This window comes from Erythrolamprus reginae, chromosome 1 (assembly GCF_031021105.1).
Source record: "Erythrolamprus reginae isolate rEryReg1 chromosome 1, rEryReg1.hap1, whole genome shotgun sequence".
NCBI classification, from domain to species: Eukaryota; Metazoa; Chordata; class Lepidosauria; order Squamata; family Dipsadidae; genus Erythrolamprus; species Erythrolamprus reginae.
Genome location: NC_091950.1, coordinates 194131934 through 194156944, shown reverse-complemented (window position 1 = coordinate 194156944; position 25011 = coordinate 194131934). Strand labels below are relative to the sequence as shown.

The 25011-nt window shown below is 38.1% G+C and overlaps 1 protein-coding gene across 19 annotated transcripts; it reads right to left on the bottom strand.

Annotated features, from left to right (window-relative positions):
• Positions 1-470: 470 nt before the first annotated feature.
• On the bottom strand, positions 471-22344 carry HNRNPA3 (heterogeneous nuclear ribonucleoprotein A3). Of its 19 annotated transcripts, none has more exons than XR_011557290.1 (16): positions 22213-22298; positions 21208-21304; positions 19088-19187; positions 14533-14655; positions 14255-14401; positions 13920-14130; positions 11292-11381; positions 11115-11207; positions 10942-11019; positions 10136-10276; positions 8555-8680; positions 8396-8471; positions 4288-4345; positions 3311-3372; positions 2872-2978; positions 471-899 (listed from the first exon to the last, which is right to left on the bottom strand). XR_011557290.1 is itself a non-coding variant. In XM_070731825.1 (13 exons), exons 3-12 carry the CDS (start codon positions 19148-19150, stop codon positions 8413-8415), a joined length of 1131 nt encoding a protein of 376 aa, XP_070587926.1. In that variant the 5' UTR covers positions 19151-19187; positions 21208-21304; positions 22213-22298; the 3' UTR covers positions 471-899; positions 8396-8412. The 19 variants fall into 19 exon arrangements, 10 of the variants coding, with proteins under 10 accessions (XP_070587926.1, XP_070587927.1, XP_070587932.1 ...); XR_011557291.1 differs by lacking the exon at positions 471-899 and adding an exon at positions 2463-2612; XR_011557293.1 differs by lacking the exon at positions 2872-2978 and having other exon boundaries at positions 771-899.
• Between the last annotated feature and the right edge of the window lie 2667 nt (positions 22345-25011).

Genomic DNA, 25011 nt, shown 5'->3' with positions numbered 1-25011 from the left:
CAATTAATTTTGCCATGGGGCCGCATGAGAAATTGGGGTTTTAGAGGGCCGGATTAATATAATTAACTCAGTTCTACCCAATATTGTATATTATTGGGTAGAACTGAGTTAATTATAATTATATTATATAATATATATATATATAATTATATATTATAATTATAAATTGCCCACCCCTTCCTTCCTTCCTCCATTTCTCCTTCCTTCCTTCTCCAGATGGAGAGAAGCTTGTCTCTCTGATTTTCTCTGCCTTTTAATTCTGCTTTTGGGCAGTTCTTTACTTCTCTTTCAAAATATTCCTTTCAGGTGCCTCTCTTCAACTGACCTACATTGTCAGTTGAGAAAACAGTGGAGGCTTTGCCTGAAAGTAGCTTTGGATTCCTCTTCTTCCTCCTCCTCCCTTTTTCCCCGAGAGGTGGGGTGGGAGTGGAGTTGCTTTAAATTTCTTGGAAAAATCAATGAAACCAATGAACAATTAAAAAATGAGCATTTATTGTAAAAGGGCATGGAAAGAGAATTTCTCCTCCCTCCCTCCATTTCTCCTTCCTTCCTTCCAACCTCCACGGGCCGGTCAGACAGTTGGCGGGCCGCATCCAGCCCCTGGGCCGCACTTTGCCCAGGTCTGTAGTAGGAGGTAGGGCTTTTTAAAAGAAATGATCCGTTGTCTGTTTAAAAAAGCGCTTGACAGTACTTAGTTTGAGATAGAACACTTTATCCCCAAAGGATCAACATAGAAGTATCTTAAATGAGTATGCACCATCAAGTTGGTGTTGATTCATTGCCCACATATATTTCCATGACAATCTGTCCCTAGCCCAGTCTTTCAGGTCTTCTAGTAGCAACCCATGTACATCATGTTGTGTGGAAACTTGAAACACCCCCTTCCAGCTGAGCAGGTGCTGTAGATACACAAAGGGTTTAAAGGAAATAATCAACATCTGGGATTGTAGCCAAAACTCTGATTTCAAGACTCTTATTTAGAATTGCATCAGGTTAAAAAAACAACCATTTCAAATCCCCTTGCCAGATTTACTGAAAATATTTTTCACCCCATTGTTTTCTGTAATGGAATTCAGTCCAGTGTAAAGGAGATAGTTATCATTGGTCATCCAACAGGCTTTGGGCTTGAAAGATTTTAACTGGGATTTCATCTCCAATCAATACTGGGAGAGACCATGTTACTGATTTTAGCATTGGAGGTGGCATCAAGATGGAAGTTATTCCATAGCAAAGTTTAATGTTGATTTAGGCGCTAGTGGTTTCTGCAAGTGAACTGGAACAGAACAGAGCTTTAGAATGAGATCCAGAGCATGGAAGGCCCCACTCTATTTGTTTATACAATATCTTCTAATCCAGGGGTCTTCAACCTTGGGAACTAAGACTTGTGGACTTCAACTCCCGGAGCTTTGCTGGTTGAGGAACTCCAGGAGTTGAGGTCCACAAGTCTTAAAGTTGCTAAGGTTGGAGACCTGTTCTAATTAATCCATTCATGCGTGTTCCTGTTTTCCCAATATTTTTTACTTTTGTTTATTCTTTTACATCTCAAAACTAGTACTGCTTTACATTTCTACCATCAAGAAAAATTACCAGCATTTTTGTAGTTTATTGAACAAGATACTACTATTTTATGTGGTAGAAGAAACAGGTTTCACCTTACTTGAAAGAGCACTGCAATGGTTATAATCTTCATGGGTTTTCACTGTAGTTTAATAGGAAGTTACTGATGTGGCTCAGGGTCTCCAGCTTTTTATATCTTTATATTTCTTAATTCTTTTTAGACTTAGAGGAGGAAAGGTACTGTTTTGTTCCCTGGCCTACAAAGCATCCTATTAGTTTTACAGTGAAATTGCAAGTATTATGCCATTGCAAAAATACTTATTTGTTTGTATTTCTATGCCGCTCTTCTCTGTAGACTCAGGGTGGTTTACAAAACAAGAATTACACAATAAAACATGTGAAAACCCCAAACCCCAGGATTATTAAAAATAGGCATCCACATTCACTCATATCGTAGGGCGGAGCAGAATGCAGCGCTCAACAGCCCCACCAGCCGGCATTGGTTATGCTTCAGAAATAACAGGAATATTGGAAAATAGTAATGATACAAATCTTAGTATTTTTCATTCTCAGCTCATTCATGGGACGCTGACTTATCAACACAAATTACTAATCAGCCTGAAATTATTTGTGAGAGTGTACTTGATCATGTAAGCATATCCTGACATTTTGTTCTAGCAGGATGTGTCCTTAAGCTGAGAAATATCACCTAGGCTAGAGCCAAACATTTGCACAGAACCTGTTGTTTCATGGGGAACTAAATGAGCAATGTGAATCCAATGTCTCTAAGTGGCTTCAAATATTTCAAGTTTGTGTCATACTAATTTAGAAGAAATCATGCAACTTGTCTGCTTAATGCAGAAATAAATGATGGTCCAAGCACTAGAATTGAGACTCTTCAACTATCATGATTAACTGTGTTTTATTATAAGCATTTGATTATTACATGCTTCATTTTTTTGCTCTCATAGCTATCAGTTGTGTGCATGTTCCATTGAAGAATCAAAAATTTCAATTTATGGAAACAGACGATTGTTTCTTCAGGATTAGTCATCCTGCAGAGCAGAAGATAAAAGCAAACAATTTAGCACATTAAGAATGGTAACCTAATGAATATCTTAACTTTGCTAATAGTTGACTGAGTGACCACAAGATCTCTAATGCTGGCACTGTTCTAGTACCATAATGTATCTAAAGCAAATCACCAAACACGGTTGGTTGATCTCTGCCTTGTTTGGGAAAATACTTAGCTGAGCGCATACATGATTGATACTCTTAGTAAAATGTGAGGCACAGAGAAACACATGCACTCACCCCATTTCCATCTTGCTGGGGATTGCTGAGATTACTGTACCCATTTTAGCCTCAACCCTGTTTTCATAAGACAAAAAGGGAGCATAGGTGCTCTGCCACTCATAGTCCTAGAATAGCAAGACACAATCCATAAATATTCTCTAATATTCAGTTGCAATTAGCCACAGTTCCTATTTACTATAGCATAACAATGTGTACACTTGATGCTACTGTAGATAGGTACAGAAATTATAAACTGCTCATAAATTCATAACTTGTGAATTAAATTGAGATGCTGACAAGCCAAAAAATGCAGACAATCTGAAATCACAATCCCACTATTTTACATGCAGAACAGGATAAAGCAAATGAATTTCAGTATTACACAATTAAGGTTTACAGAATGAGTTTTTAAAAAATCCTTTAAAACCCCCAGAAACTCATTTTAAAGATTTGTTACCTGAAAATTAATTTAGAGGGCACATCAAGTATTCCAGGTGAGAATGTTATTGATTTTCTTGCCTGCAATTTGGCAATTAGAAACATTACCAATAAGAATCCAGCAATGCTAACTTTATTATTGGCTACTTTTCTAACTGAAAAGTCACACAATAAAATCATGATTTTCAGATTGTATGAAAGGCTATGGGTTTTTTTTTTCTTTATTTGCCTTATGTACGTAATTAGATATGTTCAACAACCTGTGATGCATCAATATACCTTTCTTACTCAAATCACTGGGAAATTATCCATCAATACAATGATTCCTGACAAATTTTGGTAATGGCATTAAGAAGCTACATGCCAGGAGCATGCAAACAGCAAAAAGCAAACAACCACTGTTAAGAGTTCCCAAAAGTAAAACTAAATAATTTGTCCCATTGCTTTCTATACTGTATTCTACTACAGTTAACGTTTTGTTTTAGATAAGCAGGTTAATAAAGCTTGTTTCAAAGAGTATTGTTTTTCCTATGCTAAAGCAAAGGTATTTTATTTCATCAGGGAAACAATATAAATGATGAATCTACTGGAGACCACTATAATTTTTGAGTCAATTACAAGTCATAAATTTAGCTGAAGACAAAGGATTTTTTTTTTTACAAATGTAACTGCTTTAATTGGTGGATATTTGACTCCCCGCATTCCATTCCACTCCCATCACATAGATATGGTCTCCAGAACTTCAAAATCCTAAATTAAGCCTCATGCCCAGCAAGATTTAATTGTTCATCCACCCACCTCTATAACAGCTGTCTGAAGTACTGTGAATGGTAGAAGTTTAGACCTAAATACCAATTAGATTTAATATGCCCATCCACATTGATTTGAATACAATAAATATTCAATATATTTCACATTTACCCAATTTGTTCTCTCCAAAATGCAAATTTTCAGAGCTCAGAATACAATAAAAGAAACATCATTGTACATTCTTACCAAGCAAAAGCTTTCCAATAAGATATCCACCTCTGGTCACAGAGGTTTCTTCAACAATCTGCAAGTCAAACAGATCTTTCTTACCATGTTCAGAGAGGATTTTTTAATTCATGAAAAGTGTTAGAGACAAACCTTACCTAGTCTTACTCCCCTTTCAGGTCCTCAATGCTAGACCTATGACTAGGCCAACTCAAATAGCTATGACCTGGGGAGCTTCCAATTGGTGAAGAACTCTTCCTAGACTTTCTTCGTTATTTCATCACTGACAGGCAGATTTAACTATTTTGGGGAAGCTGCTCACTATCAGCATAGTAAATTTATGCCTTCTCTTGTCTGGAAGTTGAAGCTGTTGCTGCCTTGTCCTCCTTTAATTTGCTGACTTGGGCGCTGCAGTCCTGTCTGAATCTCGTTTGATCCTCATTTCGACTAAGACATCTTTAATGCTGGTTTATTCACTGTCCACTCCTTTTACTTGTCAGAATTCAGAGAAATCTAGGTCTAAGTCACTGATTTAGAGGTTTCACATTTTTTTCACAAAAGATTAATACACTGGTATTTTCTTTATATAACATCCAGAGTCATTCCATCTCCATTAAATACAGATTAAATATCTTAACCAATTACTCCAGTTATGCTGCTGAATTCAGTGACAGACTTAGAAGGGATGAGTTATATCTGATCTATCTTTACAGGAAATGCACGTGTGTACTAATGTAAGGCCCCCCTCCCCCAGGGACCCTACTGGGGAGATGGATGTCATATAAATTTAAAAAATAAGTACTGTACATGAGAATACTACAGTAACAGTTGAGTCCCTTTCATCAAGCTTTGACTACTGGTATGCAGACACTTTCTTGGAGATAAGAGACATATCAAGAAACAAACTTCTCATTCCCACAGATCTTTGGGAAACTGATACTCTCGAGTTGGGTTACATATAGCAGTAGCACTTAAGACTTATATACCATACCATAGTGTTTTATAGCAGAGGTCCCCAACCCTTAGTAGTGGGCAGCAGCCTGTTTGAAACTGGGCCATGGGAGATGGGCAAGGCCACGCACATAAAGCTCCACTTGTGCGCTTTGAGCAAGGATGCACAAGGAGGGCGTTTGTTTTCATCTGCAAAAATGGATCTTTGTGTGCAAGTGCCCTCTGCTCGTGCAAGTGAACATTTAAGCGCAAGCACCTTCCTTGTGCAAGTGGAGCTTCACAAGTGAGCACAAATGTCTGCTACTTGAGTGAGCGGAGCTTTGTGCATAAGCACCCACTGCTTGTGCACGAAGCTCCATTCCCCGAGTGGAGGGTGCATGTGCCAGCCGCTTGCACAAATGGAATTGTGCATGCATGTGATTGCTACTCACACAACCCCTTCCTGTGCTGGGCTGCCAAGCTGGAAAGGTTGGTGACCGCTGTTTTACAACACTGTTTGAGCAGTTTACAAATGTCAGCATATTGCCCCCAACAATCTGGGTCCTCATTTTACCGACCTTGGAGAGCCAGTCAGGATCGAACACCCGGCAGTTGGCAGTTAGCCTGCAATACTGCATTCTAACCACTGTGCCACCATGTTTCCTTATACAGTGGTACCTCGGTACTCGACCACAATTCGTTCCAGAAGTGTGGTCGAGAACCGATTTGGTCAAGTACCGAATTTATTTATCCCATAGGAAATAATGGAAATGGATTTAATTGGTTCCCAGCCCGTTAACTCGCTGGGAACCAATTAAATCTATTTTCTTTATTTCCAATGGGATAAATAAATTCGCTACTCCAAGCTGCAGGAAAGGTGGGGGCTGCTGCAATCCCGGCAGTTTTGGGGGGCTCTTTTCCTCATTGCTTCCTTTTATTACCTGTAAGCAGCTTCAAAAACTTTCTCCTTGCCTGTGGCTGCAACAGCGGTGGCTTCCCTTCCAGTAGCAAGAGCGCCGGGAAGTCACGTAATGAAGGGAAGCTGCTGGAGTGGCAGCAACTGCTGAGATGGCTCCGGCGGCTTCCCTTCATCACGTGACGTTCCCGGCGCTCTTGCTACTGGAAGGGAAGCCGCTGCTGTTGCAGCCACAGGGAAGGAGAAAGTTTTTGAAGCTGCTTACAGGTAATAAGAGGCAGCAATGAGGAAAGGAGCCCCCTGAAGCTGCTGGGATTAAGCAGCCCCCACTCTTCCTGCAGCTTGGAGCTCTTAGAGAGCTCCTCAGCCCCCTGAAGCTGCCGGGATTACATTTCGGATAATGAACAAAATTTTCTCTGGCTGTTCGGTATCTGAATTTTTGTTCAGATACCGAAGCAAATTTTTGCCGAAAATTTTGTTCGTTATCCGAAATGTACGAGAAAGGAAGCGTTCGAGTACCGAGGTACCACTGTATACTAATTTTTAAAGTAAACATTAACCATAGCATTCTATACCCAATGGCAACTTCATGTCTGGTTCTTGAGCAATTTGTTCAATTAGTTCCTACACTGGAATGAAGTTTATCTTAAACTCATTGACCTACAGAAATAAGAGGTGAAAAATGTCTGAATTTCTTCTACTCACTGTGCCCTACTCTTCTGGATGTACTGACAGAAAGCACTGCTCTGGCAATAGTTCAAAAAGAAGTCTGATCAGATTAAGGAGGATAGCAAATTATTAGGGAACATGGCTGTAAATAAATCTAGGTAAGTGAAGGAGTAAACAACTCAGTCATGATTGTGACTTTAATAATTTTTATCAAATCATTCCAATTTTATCAAATCATTCCAATTTATTTAACTGTAGCCATAGGACCCTCATTAGCAACAACAGGTTCTACCAAATTAGCTCCTATTTCTTTCTCTTTACCTTTGTGACCTTAATTTTTTATTATCAGGGCATTAGAAAGTGTGTGAAACATCTTGATGCATTCATGCTCAGAAGAGTTATACTTATTCCAACGAACTCAGAGGGATTGCTTCTGTGCTGCAAATTAGCATTAGAAAGGGGCGTACAGAATTATATACAGAACTTAGGCACCTTTATAGATGAACCTATACTTTTAAGATATATATACTGTATCTATATATATCTATATATACATATGAAATTGTAGAATTGTAAACTAAGTAACAGACCCACACTATTAAGAGTCAAAGTATTAATTTAATTATATGTGTGCATTTAATCTGTTTGCAATTTGAGGGAAATTTGAGTCTCAACAATTATAAAAGGCAGAAACCTGTTCTGCCAATGTCTCTTGTAGCTCCTTTATATATCAGTGAAGTGGGAGGCAAACTGAATAAACTTTAAAAGATCTTGTCAATGCTTATTTACTTAGAAGGTTTAAACTAAAAACAAATGCTGCAAATTATAATATGCAAAACCCAGAAATATCTGGAATTCTCATTTGAAAGTAAAGCTTTTATCATTCACAATCATTGGTTTAAATGACTCAGTCCTAATTATACAGCTAAACAAGCTTTAATGCAAACATCTTTCCTCTCCCTATGCATGTGCAACTCATGTCATTTGGTTACATATGCAGAAAAAAATTAAAAGTACTTAAAACGGTTCAGCATTTCTATTGTTTTAAATTAATACAGATTATAAATGCACTGATTTTTTTTCCTAGCAAGAATATACCCTAAAACTACATTTCTTTGTTGAAAGAAGTTTTGGTAAGAAAAAAAACTGAACTACACAAGTATTGAAAAAAAATTAAATGTTCCTTAATTATTTTTAATTCCTGGTACCACTACCACAAATTTACAGGGCAATATACCTGATTTTATGAAGAAAAGACAAAGCTACAACAACAAATTAAAAAAAGTCAGGAATGTACATCTAAACACTACATTGCATTAAATCAATAGCTGCACTCTTTGCAAACTGTGGCTATTAACAGTCCTTAAGAAGGGTCTCCTGTTTAAGCTGCAGTAACTTTTCTGACTATGGTTCATCGCTCCTTCTGTGGCAGATTTTACAGTTCCTCTAATTCATTTGGGACGACTGTCTCAAAGTAACCTGCAGCTTTCCTGACAACTCCTCGCTTTCTCCTGCTAAGAACTGTAGCCTGTTGAATACAGGATAAAAAAAAAAGATTACTCTCAAAGAAATTTTGTAAGCTTAATTAAAAACACTTATTTGTAGCATACATACCATTATCCCACTAATTTTTAGAATCTTCTTCCACCATAGCCACCACTTCCTCCACCACCACCTGATCCATAGCTACCTACAAATGGAGCATCACTGTTTATATTTAAGTTCTTCTGGAAAGACACTAGCCAGCTGCATATATTTTAATGTTGCATTTACCAGCATAGGGACTGCCTGAACTTCTGCCACTGAAACTGCCACTTCCTTTCATAGGTCCATAACTTGAAGCCTGCTGTCCACTGTAGTTGCCAAAATCATTGTAGCTCCCACTGCCGCCATAGTTGCCTAAAACAGAAATTTAATTTTACACTCATCAAATGTTATATAATTTGAAATAATTTAGAAAAGAAATGAAGCACTACTGCATACGATTTAATATGCAACATACGCAATTTATTTATTTATTTATAATTTATTTAATTTAATGAAATTTCAATGAACGATGTTGAGTTGTAAAACAAAAACATATGCAGTTTTTAGCTACAAAAATGGAAGTCATGAACTCATTGTTTCTGTTCTTCCTTTCTCGACTGGTAAGAAACAAACAATACATGATTCCAGCTGGTAACTTTGGTATTACAGCTGGTAACTGAGAAACAAGCCTGAGGAACACTGGGAGGAAGAAAAGTCATGCATCTCCTTCTGCTTTAAGTGTACCAAAATATGTTTTTTTTTTAAATAAGGGGGAAAAAAGCAATCTGTAACCAAGTGAAATACCAACCCCTCCATAAATTGGCTGGCAGATGGCTGAACTTCAAAAAGCCCCTAGTGTCCTATAATTTTTTTATGATGCCCTATAGCTCCCAATATTATTTAAATATAGAGCCATCTTTCTTCTGGGTAAAGGAATTTTTAAACTAGTTCCAAGTTTTAGTTTTCATACTGATGCACATATTTGATAATCCCATTTGTTCATCATCTTTCAAATCAACAGATTCAGGGTGCTCTTTCTAGAAATATACATTGATCGGAATATTTATCCTTGAAACTGTGGGTCAGCAATCAACCCAAATATTTCATATATGGTGCAGTGGTTAGAATGGAGTACAGCAGGCAAACTCTGCCCAGAGATTGAAGTTCAATCCTGATGAGGCTCAAGGTTGACTCAGCCTTCCAAGGTTGGTAAAAAGAGAACCCAGTTTGTTGGAAGCAATATGACACTATAAAGAACTGCAAAGAGTGCTGTAAAGAAGTAAGCGGTGGTAAATAATCTTCAGTATTATCGCTGGGCAAAGTTTCACAAAGAATGTGATATTTACCTACTGTTAGACCTACATGTAGACCAATGCCATGAAGGGCAGTACTATTTTTATTGTAAAGGTATAGCAAGAGCATTTTGCATGTCTGAATTTATCTGAGCTAGGGAGGGGCTTGTGTGAAATGTTTTCTCAAATTAATTTTTGGCCCTGGTGCTTATCTGACCGTCCCTAATAGTGACTCTTCTTCTATCCTTTATGGAGCTCTTGAAAATTAAGCTTCCAATCCAACATAAATGACAGTATGCATTGACACATGCCCCTGAATCCTTAAAAAAAAATATCAATGTGATTTCAAACTTTGGAAGTGTACTTTGAGAGCAAGTTTACACTGCATAACATTTTATTTAATGAAACTTATCTGATATTTTAAAGTGACAGGTAAAAAAAATAATTATATTGAATTTTTTAAACAATCATGCTAATATTTTATTCATTAAATTTATTAATATTTATAATTCTAATGTAATTGAAGGTGTCTCACCTCCAAAGCTTCCTCCTTCATTATAACCATCATAGCCTCCACCTCCTCCTCCGCCATATCCACCACCTGGATTTCCATAGCTTGGGCTACCACCATAACCACCTCGGCTACCGTATCCAGGGCTACCACCATAGTTTCCACCTTGAATTAAACAAATAAAAAACATTTTGTTATAAATAAAAAGATATAACAACTTGGGAAATAAAATCAATCAACCTTTGGCCAATGCCTCTTTATTTCAGATGTTTTGGTTTGCAGTAAGCATCATTCCTGATTATTAACCACGAATGCCTTTGGCTGATCAGAACTGGTTTCCACACAAATAGAGGTACCTAGTTTGAAGAGCAAAACCAATATTCCATAGGAAGATATCAGGTCATATTTTAGCCTTGCTTTGAAAGCAATGGCACTGTGCCCCATTGAAGTTAATGGGTTAAGCTAATAATGACTGATTTAAATCATCTAACTATTTAGGTACACAGATTTTTTTGTATACTTCAACATAACGTTTCCTATGCCAAGATATTTTATACAGTAGTTGTAAAAACTGTCCTATCATGATACCTTTGTTTTCTTTAATGATAAATATAACTTCTTACCCCTTTTCATGCCAGGGTCAGGAGTGGTTTTATAAAGGAATTATAAATAAAAAAGTTATCCCTTAAAAATCTTCCCAATTTGATCATCAAGCCCACTTTTGAACTGAAATCTTTTTGACACCAGTGCAACCAGATGTGGTTTGTCAAGCTACTGAAAACAATGTAGCTCAGGTATTATATAAGTTGTATTTGTACTACCAAGCTTACCATCACCAAAACCATTATATCCATCGCCACTGCCAAAGCTTCCTCTACTGCTGCTGCCACCTCCACTACCATAGCTTCCTAAATCAGAAAAAAAGTATGAAGTTATGAACAAGTTAACAATCAATAGTGTAAAATAGTATTTTGGAAGGACACTGGGAAGAATTAACATGTACCTCTACTACCAAAACTTCCACCTCTGTTGTAACTTCCGCCACTGCCTCCAAAGTTCCCACGACCCATGAAGTTGCTTGAACTACTTCCACGACCTTAAATAAAACAACACAGTGCATGTCTAATGATGTTCGATAGGTAACATAACTACTGTAATTTGGACTCCTACTAAGACTCACTTCTTTGTGCAGTTGCAGTCTGCATTTCTTGCTTGGAGAGAGCTTTCTTCACTTCACAGTTATGTCCATTTATAGTGTGATATTTCTGAACTAAAATAAATTTTGAAACAAATTACTACTCTTATTGTGCTCAATAATCGTTTATGTAAAATATAAAATATACCAAAATAAAAAACAAAAATAGGAACATAAAATAAAGAGCTTATATTGATTCTGTTACACACATGTAATTAAAAGTATGATGAAGCCTCTTCATTTTCAAGGACATCCACAAAACACTTGCAAAGTACAGTATTTTTTTGAGTGTAGTACTCTGCAGATTATAAGACATACATTAGTTTATGGGTAGGGAGACAAGAAAACAAAAATTCTGCCTCTTCCTACCAGCATCCATTAGTCTTCATTTGGCTAGCGTCCTTGCAGCAAATAGCCCGGTGAGCTTCAGCATGTTATTGCAGCCTGATTCAGCATGAGCAGTTGATTGGTGTTTGGATCAGCCACCCGGAATATCGTCAATCAGCTGTTGCAGGCTGCGGGGATTGCCACAGCCCATTGGTGCCTCTGCACATCGCGTTTTTAGCTGTGCATCCCTTTTTGGGTCTCTGCATGCTGTGTTTTAGACTTATTCTAGGCTTCAGGGATTGCCACAGCACACTGCTGATTGTCATCTCCACATGTTGTATTTTCAGCCCATTCCAGACATTGGGGATTGCCACCCGCCGATCCCCCTTGCCTGGAACTGGCCAAAAATGCAATGCGTGGAGGCCAAAAACGCGACAGGTGGAGGCTCCAATTAGTTGTAGTGATCCCTGCAGCCTGAAAAGGGCCGTAAATGGGGCATGCAGAGACAGAAAACATGACTCATGGAGACCAAAAACTGCTGACGGGTGAGTGCAAGGTTTCAGCAACATTCACTGTATAAGATATATAGATATTCCTACCCACTTTTAGGGGGGAAGAAAGTGTGTCTTATACTCCGAAAAATACAGTAATTTATTTATACTTTTATCTCTAATTTTAAATTGAGTTAAAATTGTTTTGACCTCTATTCTGGCTTGGTTAGCCTTTCAACCCTGAGTAGAAAAAAGCAGAAATTTGTTTTCCAATCAACTTGTTTCCTCCTTTTTTCTTCTAGAATATGTGGACCCAGAGAATTTTAAAGGAAAGTAAAAGAGCTTCTTAGAGTCAAATGATTGAAAGTAGCAAGCAAGCAAACTATAACAATGAGGTACCAGAGGCTCATGGTTTCTAATCAATCCAATTTAATTGAGTGTAAAATGCAGGTAAAATTCTGCTTGTACAAGTAGGAAGCTATTTGATTGAGACCTTGTTGCAACAGAGCTGAGAGTTTTTGGCCTTAGAGAATATCTGGTTTGTCAAACATAATTTTGCTATCAGTTTCTTTTGGTGCTTTCCTCAGTAATCACCCGATTATATTAAATTATACTGAAGAGACTGGTTTTTCTGGTCCATCAATATTTTCTTTTTGTTATTTTTAAACTTTATCATTTTATTTTCTTTCACGTTAGTTTGTATATTATTATTTAATATAATAAAGATATTTTTAAAAATTAAATTGAAACTGCAATTAGATCTTTGACCTGAATCTGCCTTTATGTAATCAATGATCATCATTTGGCTGAAATATCTCAAATCCATTCCTCTGATTATTTCTCCTGCTGGAAGTATATATTTTCTTTGGAATAAGATTTCAACATTTTGCTAAAGTTATTAGTTAGGCTGTTCAATTTGTTTGGGAAATTCATCTAGCTACAAAGGTGACTACTAGACCTCCGTGCATCGATAACAGCAAACAAGCAAATTGAAAATACTTTATGAGAAATATTGGCTATTTAAGCATATAGCATTAAATACCAGGCAGGTATTTAAGCATAATGAAAAAATTCAAGAAAGCTAGGTAATGGAAATGATAAAGTCAAACATGTGCTTGTGAATAAACAATGATCAGATACTGTATTTGAAATTGTAGAAAATGATGTAAATACACAGGAAGGAAAAAAGTAAATTAAATTGGGGCTATAAATAGTGATGGGCGAACCCAACGGTGTTCGGATGAACTTTATGCAAAGTTCAGCTGAACCCGAACGGTCCGTGGCGCTAAAGCTCCGCCCCCGGAATCCCATCGTTGTTTTTTTAACGGATGTTTATTTTTATGAAAAAGGACGCCGCAGCGGCGCCGCAAGCAAAGGGAGGTCCTTTCACGTAAAATAATTTTTTAAATAAAAATAAAAAATCCGTTAAAATAAAAAACGATGGGATTCCGGGAGTGGAGCTTTGGCACCATGTATACCGGCAGGTTGCTAAGGACGCCAAGGTGATCACTTCCTGGATTCCATGGGCGGCACTAGAATAATGGAGGAAGGATGGAATTATATTATTCCTTTGATAAAAGATATTTATTAAAACATAGTATAAATCAGGGATGGGCAAAGTTGGTTCTTCTATGACTTGTGGACTTCAACTCCCAGAATTCCTGAACCACTCATGCTAGCTCAGGAATTCTGGAAGTTGAAGTCCACATGTCATAGAAGAGCCAACTTTGCCTACCCCTGGTATAAATCATTATTTATCTAACAGAAGTTATCACAAAGACAAAATACTACATACCAACGATTTTGTCTACTGTATCATGATCATCAAATGTCACAAAGGCAAAACCTCTTTTCTTTCCACTCTGCCTGTCTTCCATTACTTCAATGGTTTCAATTTTGCCATATTTTTCAAAATACTCTCTTAAATTATATTCTTCTGTGTCTTCTTTAATTCCACCAACAAATATTTTCTTTACTGTTAAATGAGCACCAGGTTTCACAGAATCCTATGAAATTTAAATTAAATTTAGTATTTCAAACTTTTAAATTAGTTCAATATTTGAAAAATACATTTACAAGCAAGCAAGCAGTTATGTAATCAAAATGTAACATTTAAAAAAAATTACTTACTTCTCTAGAAACAGCTCTCTTTGGCTCTACCACACGGCCGTCAACTTTATGTGGTCGAGCTGACATTGCAGCATCTACTTCTTCCACACAAGAATAAGTCACAAAACCAAAGCCTCGAGAGCGTTTTGTCTGTGGGTCTCTCATCACCTTCAAGAGATATATAGTTCAGAGAATGTTGATTGAAACATTTTTGTTTAAATCTAATGCTCTAATCCTATTGAGAAGATAATATAATTTAATCTGAAATGCATAGACATACAAATGTTATAATTTCTCACCACACAATCTGTAAGTGTGCCCCATTTTTCAAAGTGGTCTCTTAGGCTATCATCTGTTGTTTCAAAGCTCAAGCCACCAATAAACAGCTTTCTCAATTGTTCTGGTTCTTTAGGATCATGACCCTGAAAGAAGAAAAGTTTCAATTTTTGCACTAGATTCATATTGCTGCTCAGAAATTCACTTAAGCTGTTTGTCCACAGAGTTTGCAATTATTAAATAACTTACCACCTCTATAGCTATATGCTTCAGTATGACACAAACGTACTTACTTTCTAACATGTAGGCAAAGAGCTATAATCTGATGCTATAATTTTATTCATAACTGCTCTAAGATTTGTCCAACTGAAATCTATATGACTTATGAAAAGTAGAAATAGCCTTATTTATAAAAAATATATTTCTGTGCAAAGGGCTATTACTGTTAGAATTTTATTACATTATATTTAATTATATATAATTAAAGAACCATATCTAGAAAAATTTATTGATCTTTTAAACAAAATTTAGCATGATTCCAGGTTTTGTTGTTGCAAAGTCCATATTATTTTGTTAAAAATATTCTGACAAAGTTAAAAGCTATTGAGTCCTAGCCATAATAACCCAGGAATCTCACATTTGTGGCCTGCAGAGTACTTCCATAAGGTCCACGATGGCTCACACCTCAGATGCTATTTCAGCTTTTATTCCTGTCCCAATGTATGCATTTGTCTCAGATTTTTGAGTCACACACATTCCAACACCCCACCCCACCCAAAAATCGTTCTTCTCTTCTGCAGAGCTCACTTGTCCCGCACAGTGCAAGTGTTTTGTCTCCCCCACAAAATCAAGTAGCTGGTGCCACTGCAGAAACCAATCTTGAACAAAGTGGTATTGTGGGGGGAAAGCAAAGACAGCTTCCCCAAGCCATGCTGTGGAGGAAGTGGTATTTGCCTACTCTGCAAAGGAGGAAAAAGAGGGAAAAGTGTCAGCCATCCCTTCACTTCTTCTCTGCAGCACCCACCTATTCACTTTCTGCTTCTTCTTAAGTCACTTAGTAATCTGCCTGCTGATGACATGACAAACCAAAATTGAAACTGCCAGATAGACTGATGGGACAGAAAGCAAGATGAAAGAGAAACCCAGGAAAAATAGTTCCAAAGAAAATTTCACAATTGCTATCTGATTTTGAGCTTCCAGACATGCGCAGAGTGAATTATTTGTGCTCCACATGCTTTGCTTAGTCTAGAATCCAGTGACTGATGCCAACTTTTGACACACTGCCCTGGACTGAAAAAAAACAAACTAAAGTATTTAGATCAGAGATGGAGAATCTATGACATACATGTCAAAAGTAACAGGCCAGATTGATTTGGGTGACACACTAATGTTCACTAACAGATGAATACAACTATTCTTGAAAGCATAATCTATTGTCACATAATTTTCAGAGACCACAGAGGACACTGAGAATGAAGTGTTCTCTTGTGCAGCCTCCAGAGCCTCTAAAATTCATACAAAAACAGAGTGTGCTTTCAAACGTTTTTTGGAGGCAGTGGAAGAGCATTCTATAAAGTTGCTTCAGAAATCAAGAGTGTTACGCAACCTGGAACAGCCTTGGATAGGCTGCAAGTGCTTGTCAACAGAGAAAGATTGTCTGAAAGTAAATGGTGCATGGCAATTCCTGTTGAGTGCTGGGCCATGGGGTAATCATACAGTTCTCCAAGGCTTGTGATCCTTAGGGAATGGGGCAAGGCAGCTTATTAAAGTGGCAGCTGTGGTGCAAGGACTGAAGAGAAGACCTGGGATTCTCAGTGCTGCCAGGTGCTCCTTCAGGGCAGCCTAGATAAGAGAGAACTGTTTCTTTTGTTTGTGAGTGGAGACCATGTCAGATGTTCTCTGAATTTTTGACATGCCAAGCCCAAAAGGTTCACCATCAATGACTTTGATCTTCTTTATTAATTAAGATGGATAGATGGCAACCAGTCAGCCATAAAGGCAAGTTTTTAAAAAATATATATCCAAGGCTGCAGTCTGAGAGATAGAAGCTGCACATCCTTATAGATATGGGCAACTTGCTAGTGCCAGGCTGCCAAAAGGAATGGGGACCACACTTCTTTAAACTCTAGGTTGAGTGTTTTAAAGAATCTGGTCTTCCTTTCTGGATATCACTACAAAACAGTAAAGAGTTGAAATTATTCTCTCCTTGCTGCTGTTCACTAATTTCCTAGTCCAGTCTCTCAATCTGAAAATCTTGTTTCTTCTATCTAGAACTTCTGGATCTGCTCCAAATTCTAGACTAATAGAATTCAGAGCAGATGAACAGTTATGGATCTTTCTCTCTGAAAACAGCCACATGTGGGCAGAATGGAAATACAGAACTTGAGGAGAATGTGTGCAGAGTTCATTATATTTCCTTTCCAAACATATCACTAGTTACAAACTGATAAATTCAGGAAATGGAGTGCCTAAAAAAAAATCTCAATTTTAAAAGTCAATAATTCAAACACCAAGATTGCAAAGGAAGGAGAAAGTTATTTAACTGACAGTCATTTTGTCAGCTAATCAAGTAGGATATTCTAATAATGATAAAGGCACACAAATAAGGGGGGGGGAGAACCACACCTGCATTTGAGGTTGTAAAACTATTTGAATTTATAGCAACAGCTGACTTTAAGGGCCTTTTGATTAGTATTTGAATAATGGAAACTAAACATCAAATGGTGATTGGCCACCTAGTTGAAAAGTTTATTCTGAACTCCTATGGTGTTTTCAAATGGAAATTGTAATCAATGGCCATGCTGACAAAAGTGTTAGCCTACACTTCCCCTTTGGATAGTTGTATTTATAATGAATGGAACACTGCTTCCCCTAACAAAAGAACAAGAACATATTGCCTTTGTAAAGCAGTAAAGTCTCCATAACTCTTAATTCTAAAGCCTCTCATAACCCACTGCTAGCCCCAACACTCTCTCTCTTAGATGGAAAAGGCCATGGACCACTAGGTCTTTTTCTGCCATCAGTTTTCTATGTTTCTATAATCTCTATTCCATTCAACATTACAGAGGAAATAAAGATTTCACTAAATAAACTAAAAGTAATATGGACTGTTACATTTTTTTCAAGAACACTGTATCATTCTAATTTTCCCTAATTACTTTTTAAAAAATTATGCAGGTTATATAAGCCATCTGTGGACATAAGCAAGCTCTTGCCATTCCTTATAACTATGTTATAAGTTAGAAATTGTAATGAATACAAGGAGGAATTTTCAATTATAGGAGAAGAAAGAGGAGAAACCACTGTAGAGGTCTGGCGTGTCCAAGGCACAATGTCTATGCACGAGATGAATAATCCCAGCAGTTGAGACAGAAAGGCTAGTGGAACTATTTTCCTTCTTTGTAACTCTGCTACCATATCTCTGATCTTGTTCTGACGCTTGGGAGACAGGTAGACCCTGCCTATCGTGGTGTTTATGTTGGTCCCTAAATGAGACAATTGTCTGGTTGGGGTCAAGTGGCTTTTCTGGTAGTTGACTGAGAAGCCATGATTCTCTAGTGTGCTGATGGTCTCCCTCAGGTCTTCCCTTGCTCTGCTGGGACTGCTGGACAATATTATAATATTGTCCAGGTAAGCCATGATTCGCAGAGGTCGAGTTCTGAGTTCTGCTGTTAAAATTTAAAATTATAGGAGTTTAAAGTTCTATTATTTAAAGCATATATTGATTACTTCTAACATATTGAAGGTCATTTGATTAAATACTGTTAATAATTACAATTTCTATAGTTAATTTTCAATAGATGGCCATAGTTCTCAAAAAAGCTTAATTGCTGATATGTAAATATTACTTAACTCAAAGGTTCAGTTATTAATCAAGTAAGTTGATCTATCAATTCATAACAGTATTTGACCTAGTTTTGAATGATGCAACTCAGTCTGGATTCAGCTTTTTACTATATGTAACAGATACAATGTTCTTTTTTAAAAGAATATAAATTTTCAATTCTCAATGGTCTAGTTTTTATGGAACAATACAGATGCAACAGAAGACTTCAGACCACTGCAACCATTGTAATTATAAGTCAATTTGCCAAACATCTGAATTTTGATTACAAGACTATAGGATGATTCTGCAACAATAGTGACTATGAAAATAGACATACGTTACTTTTTTCAGTGGCTTTGAAGGTTCACTAAATGAACTGTTGTATGTTGGGGACTAGCTGTAATTACCTCCTCAATGCAACATGGATTTTAGTCATGCCCATTCAAGCAGACAGAACCAGTAATAATTTCCTGTTTTTGGAGTTTAATAATTTAACTACTATTTTAAGATTTATTTAGATGTTAGTTTTTCAAATTATTCCCTTTACAGTAACAAATTTATAGATTTATGCATATAATAGTGCACTTCCTATAAACTTTTATACTGTGAAAAGAATGTATTTTCAAAAGCAAAGCAGAACAGAGTAATGCAATGTGAAATCTGAGCCACATGAACCAATCAAAGCAGCAGCAGTAAGCAAAGACTGACTATTAACTCAAATAAAAAACGCTAAAATCATAAAAACATTCCACCTGTGAGGATCTTCTTCCCCTTCTCTTGTAATCTTCAGCCTCTCTCTCCTCTTTACACGCCATTTTGGGAGTGTGTTCTGACTCAGTTGCTCCTTTTAACCTAGGTAACAAGTAGTAGGAGTTCCTGTGAGTTTTCTCCTTCTCATACCAAATAAAGAGGCCCTAATTTCCAATGGACAATGTATTGGAGCCTCTTTAGCTTAAATAATGTTACTGTATGAGAGGATAAGTAAAAAAAGGATGGGTTTCTATTATTAACTCATGTGATCTATTTTTTAAAATAAAAACACAAGAGTTTCAATTGGAAAAAAAGCATGTTCATCATTATATGCTATAAGGATAGCAAAATGAACAGCTAGCCAATTAAACTATATTCAAAACTATGCAGTAAAATTGTTTCCAGATAGATATATTTATTTGCATTCATCATAGGGACTAAAGCAAATCCCAGCAGGAGAGAGAGAATCAAGACCATCTCCAATGAACTCAGTTTATAAACACACTATTCCCTGGATATTCTAGATCTTTAGATCTGGGAGGGGTTATTAATACTTTAAGGCTTTTTCTATAGCAATGCTTTGAAAGCTACCATCTTGAGCATTTGGAAAACAGGCTTCTCAGTTTTTCTTCAGAATATCTTAAATCAAGCTTGTGCATATAAGTACTCAAGATCTTGCTAGATATATATTAATTAAGAATGCACCATTCAAAAGCAGCTGTTAACTGGGCACTAATACTGCACTATGGCCAAAGTTATTAAGCAGTTAACAAATTATTAAATATGTTTCACAATTCAAAACAGCACTTCCACTCCACCAAGTTATTAGGTACTGCCTTGAGAGAGGTGAACTTAACTGTTGGGTAAGAATATTTTTTTAAAAAAGCTTTCATATGAAGTGATGGAGTGTATATACGACTTCACAGTGCTTTGCAGCCTCTCAAAGTGGTTTATAGAGTCAGCATATGCCCCCCAACAATCTGGGTTCTCATTTTATCAACCTTGGAAGGTTGAGTCAACCTTAAGCCTATTAAGACTTGAATTGCTGGCAGTCAGCAGAATTAGCCTACAATACTGCCTTCTAACCACTGCATCACCATTGAGAGTCAAGATGGCAAGTCCTCTTCGTTACAATCTCTGTCCTATGGACCTCCCTGCCTTCAGAGGCTTGATCACTTTTTCCTAGTATTTCATAGGGCTGTCCTACCTCATATCATTCTTTTAACCAAGTTTGAATGTTTTTGATGTCCATTGGAGAATGTCTATTAACTGGATAGGGTTATAAAACTTTCTGATATGCATATAAAACTTTATATCTTCCCACTTAAAAATGGGTAGATGGAAATTTAAAACTTTTCTACTAATACAAATAGGAAATTCTCCCTTCTACAAGGCCAGAAAAAGAAAACAAGAAATACAAGAAAGGCATTTTCTGTTTTTTCTTTCAAAATTATAGGTGACACAGAAGCATCAACTTTTGACACATGTTCCCAATTACAATTTGGAAAAGCAAAGATAGAGAATGCAAGCCAGGAAACCATACACAATAGCAAGCCCCAGCAATCCCAGAGCTGATTTCAGCAAGAAAGCAGCAGCTAGAACCTTGGGATCAAGGTTATGGTCTTTAGTGTTAAATATAATATTAAAGTCATCTTATGACCTTGAATTCCTGTTGGACAAGACTAGTTGAATTATGTGACAATTAAAACTTAATTTCTACATCCTCCCCCCCCCCCCACCCAAATTATGAAACCCAGTCCCCAGAATGGTTTTAGGTTGGATATATACTTCAGCTACTTGGAACTCAACTGAGTGGCACATTTTACCAAATAAGTTGGTGACATAAAATCATAGCTGTCTGTTCCTTCTGCAACTTAGATGTGCATGGATTAATGATTTCCTAAAAATTGAATAGTTTGTCAATTTATGTGGCAAAAAACCCACCTTTTAAAATTATGGCTCTCTTTTGAGAGTAAATTAAGCAATTCTGAAATAAAGGGTACAGAAAGTTAATCTATTCCACACTGTGCAATCTTATTATGTACAGTTTACCGACTTTTATGCCAGATCTGAATTCAAAAAGAGGATTTAATTACAGTACACTAATCCTTGTGGTACTTACAAGTGTGAAGAGCAGTCAAAGGGCTTATTCACTTTAATGTAATTACAGAACTTAGGTTTGGATACTAGTCATTCACGAATCTAAAGATTCATTAAACCTGAGATAGAAAATATGGTGGTTATCTGAACCAGCAAAATTCATACTCATAGCTTCAAGAAGAAAAAAGATACTGATTTAAAACAGAAACATTACGTGATCCAGCACCAACCAATCCTAACAGAGGATCGCTTAAACAGAAAATTAACCGTAGTTCTTATGCTTTTTTTTTGCGGTGAGCTGGCGAAGCGCGAACAATATCACTCCAGTGGGGGTGGGGAGACGTCACAGACAAGAAACCTTAATTGTGCAATATTTAGTACTATTTGTCAACTACCAGGTTCACAGAAGCAGCGTTCAACAACTTATACTGTATTTGGGGATCCTACTCAATGGCATTTGCTCAGGGATTGCAAAACACCACACACACACCGTTGGGGGGGGCGTTTTCCTAAGGGTTTAAACTTTAAATCAAACCCTGCGCAATTACGATTCGGCGGCGGGATCGGCGTGCGCGCGTGCCTTTAATGCACGCGCTGTATCTTCCGTAAACCTCGTCCCTTCCAAGGAAACACAGGGCCGGCTGCCTAGGATTTACCTAACGGGCCACACTGACGATTACTACCCCGCTCTCTTGCTGCCGTTCTGTCTGGAGTTCAGCCTCCCTCCACCGCGCGGGTACCACAATGGCGGCCGAAGCAGCCGCCTTTCCCGCTCCAAGCCTTACTCCTCCTTCATTTCCCCACCCCCACCCCGTTGCGCCATTTCGAAGATGTCGTGTGCCTAAGCTAGGGTGTGGGGGGGAAGCAAAGAACCGGGCCAGCTCGAGAGCCAGTCAAAGAGCCCATCCCCCTCCCGCCTGGCTTCCCTGCCCGTTGCTTCGTCTGCCGCGCCTAGCCATCTCCGGGAGCCGCTGCTGCCAGAGCCCATCGCCCGCCGCTGCTCCCGCGCGACGCCGAGCACCGTTACCTCCATTTTGTGACTGGATTTTTGCCTCCTTCAGCCTCAATATGGAGTCGAGAGGAAGAGGGTGGGAGGGGCGGGTCAGAGGAAATTAGGCCACGTAAGAGAGGAAGGCGGGCTCGGCAGCAAGGAAGAGGAGGGGGAGGAGGAATTGTTTCAAATTTATAGTTTGATACGAGCTATTATATACAGTACGGTATTTCACAAGGTGTGACGGCGGGAGAGGGAAAAGGAAGATTGAGGTGTTTGTGTCAATAACTACGTACTTGGGAAAAAAGAGGAGGGGACGGCTACGAAGGAGAGCAACGGTAGAAACCTGAGAGGAAAATTCCAGACCACGCGGTTGGTGCGCGCGGCTGTCCGTCACCTCGTTGCGCCGCCTTTAAACCATCGAGGCGAAGAACCGCCCGAGCCGCCAACCTGAGATCAGCCGTTTGGAGGACGCGTGTAATGTGTGTGAGCGCGCGAGCGCTCTTGCTCCCAGCCTCGTGGAGAATGCTGGGCACGAGAGGGGGCAGAACGGCGTGGCCGGGTCTCTTTCTCCTCTATAACCGGCTAACCTGCGCTTCCCTTTAGGAAGCTGTGCTTTCCCGCTTATCGAGAAAGCGTGTATCAACATTGGGTAGCTTTTTCCCAACTGGTGCGTTTTCATGGTATATTTGCAGTAGAAACCCCATGTGATCTCCCCGCCTTCGAGGATTCTTCGGAATTAACGCATCCGGAGAGCGTCGGGTTGAAAAAGGACGCCAAGGGGAGGGAATGCATGATTGGGAACCCCTCTGCTTTGTCTTAAACGCATCTTGGTTGTTCTTTTGCCCGTTTGTGCATTTGTCCTTTTTGGATTATGCTTTCGCCGTCCTAGAAAGAAAATCCTGGCAGAAGGGATGGCATCCTTTCTGAGGCAAAAAATTGCCCTTTCATTTTGCTCGCTCACAGTCTCCATCTTGGGCTCTGCTGTATGGAGCCGAGTTGTGTTTGTCTTAAGCAGGGTGAAAGGCGCTTCGATGGGGCGTGTTGCTCCCCCTCCCCCAACACACACCCGCGGGAATTTCCCAGAAGCCGTTAACCGTGCAAATCGGTCGATCTCTTCCTCTCCCACCGAATTCGAAATAATTCGGATCAGATCGCTTTGATAGATAACCCATTCTCCCGGTTTCCCCCCACCATCTTTCCACAGAAGAGCCCCTCAAGAGGAAATAACAGTAGAGCCTTGCTCAACCTCTTCAGCTGATAAATCAGCTTCAATTGGAGTTTCGTGGGGTAGATAAATAAATGTTAGTTTTCTGCCAAGCGGCAGTCCTCGGCTGACCCTTTCGCTGGTTTCTATTGTTGCTGGGCTGCCCGGGAAAGGGCGCCATTTGTTCTCGGCTGCGCTCTCAAGAACAGGCGGAGGAGGCGACATTGTTGTCCCTAGCAGAAAGAAAGGCGCTCTTCCCACTTCCCTAGAAAAGCAAAATCTCTTGGGAATAACGGCTAAGACTATACCAGAAATCTGTTCCTCAGAGGCATAGGGCGGTGGATTGGGTTTCTCCGTTTGTTTATGCACAGTTGCATATATGATAAGTGAAATTCAAACAGGAACGTTTATCTTGTTCAATTGATAAACGTTTCAGAGGGGAGAGGATATGGTGTTAGGATTATAGTTTTGGTTTTCCTGATCTACAGTTGAAGTATTTATATTAATTCTAACCAAATCTTGCAAACAAATTGTACATTCTTGCAGACAAATTTACAACAGTATAAATAAAACCGTTTCACATTTTAGTTGAAATGAACCATTAAAAAAACTTGAATTCTTCACCATTACTGTTTGTAGTACTATTAGATTTCTCCTAAGATTTCTCAAAAGGAAAGAGGCAGATACCGTAATATATGCACAAATGATTTGATGTGACATTAAATACATGCACTTACTGTTCACAAATGTATAATAGGGTTTATAGAAAGCAATGGCCAAAATAATGTTGATAACTGAGAATATGTTCAGGGTTGCATTTTAATAACAGTTAAATCTACTTCAAGCATGAAAAAAAGTTCGATTTGAGACAGACCTGAGTTCTGGTGATTTCATAGACATAGTTTGGAATCATTACACAGGTGGTTTGCCATCACTTTCTTTCAAAAATATTATTTTTATTTCTGGTTCAACCTATAGCCCACGTATTTCTTGTTGGTTTCCTATTCAAATACCAAATGGGCCTTGCTGAGCTTTTCATGATCAGTTAAAATAATCTTAAGTGTTGCCATGAAGCTGGGCAAGCTGAGAACAGTCAATAATTTTAAAAATCAAATTAATTACTTGGTGAAAAATTAAGGTAGTACTGGAAGGCTTTTGCTTTACCTTCATTTATATATATACAGTATGTACCTATTTGTTTTATCTGGAAATCTCAAGACTGGAAAAGTTTATTCTTGAAAATGAGTTTTATTAAAATGTATGTTATAAAATTATATCAGTATGATACCCTGCATTTGTCTCCAAAATGTTCTTAAATGTATAACATCAAATTGCTAATCTCAGGAATAAAACCTATGAGGGATGTGGATATACTGTATTTCGTATTGATGCCAAGATGGCCAACTTGCTCAGGAGTTATTTCGCAGAGGGTTTTTTTTCAAAATTTCAGTGATAGAGAATTGACTTTTAAGAAGCCATCTTTTGGACATGAAAAATATTTGGATTAAATTTTAAGAAAAAAATTCTAGAAAAGTCTAGCTTCTCTAAAACATTTGACATTTTAATGCTGCCTTAAAAGAATACAGTATATTCAAATGGTCAGGTGTTACTTTTTCAGAAATAGATTA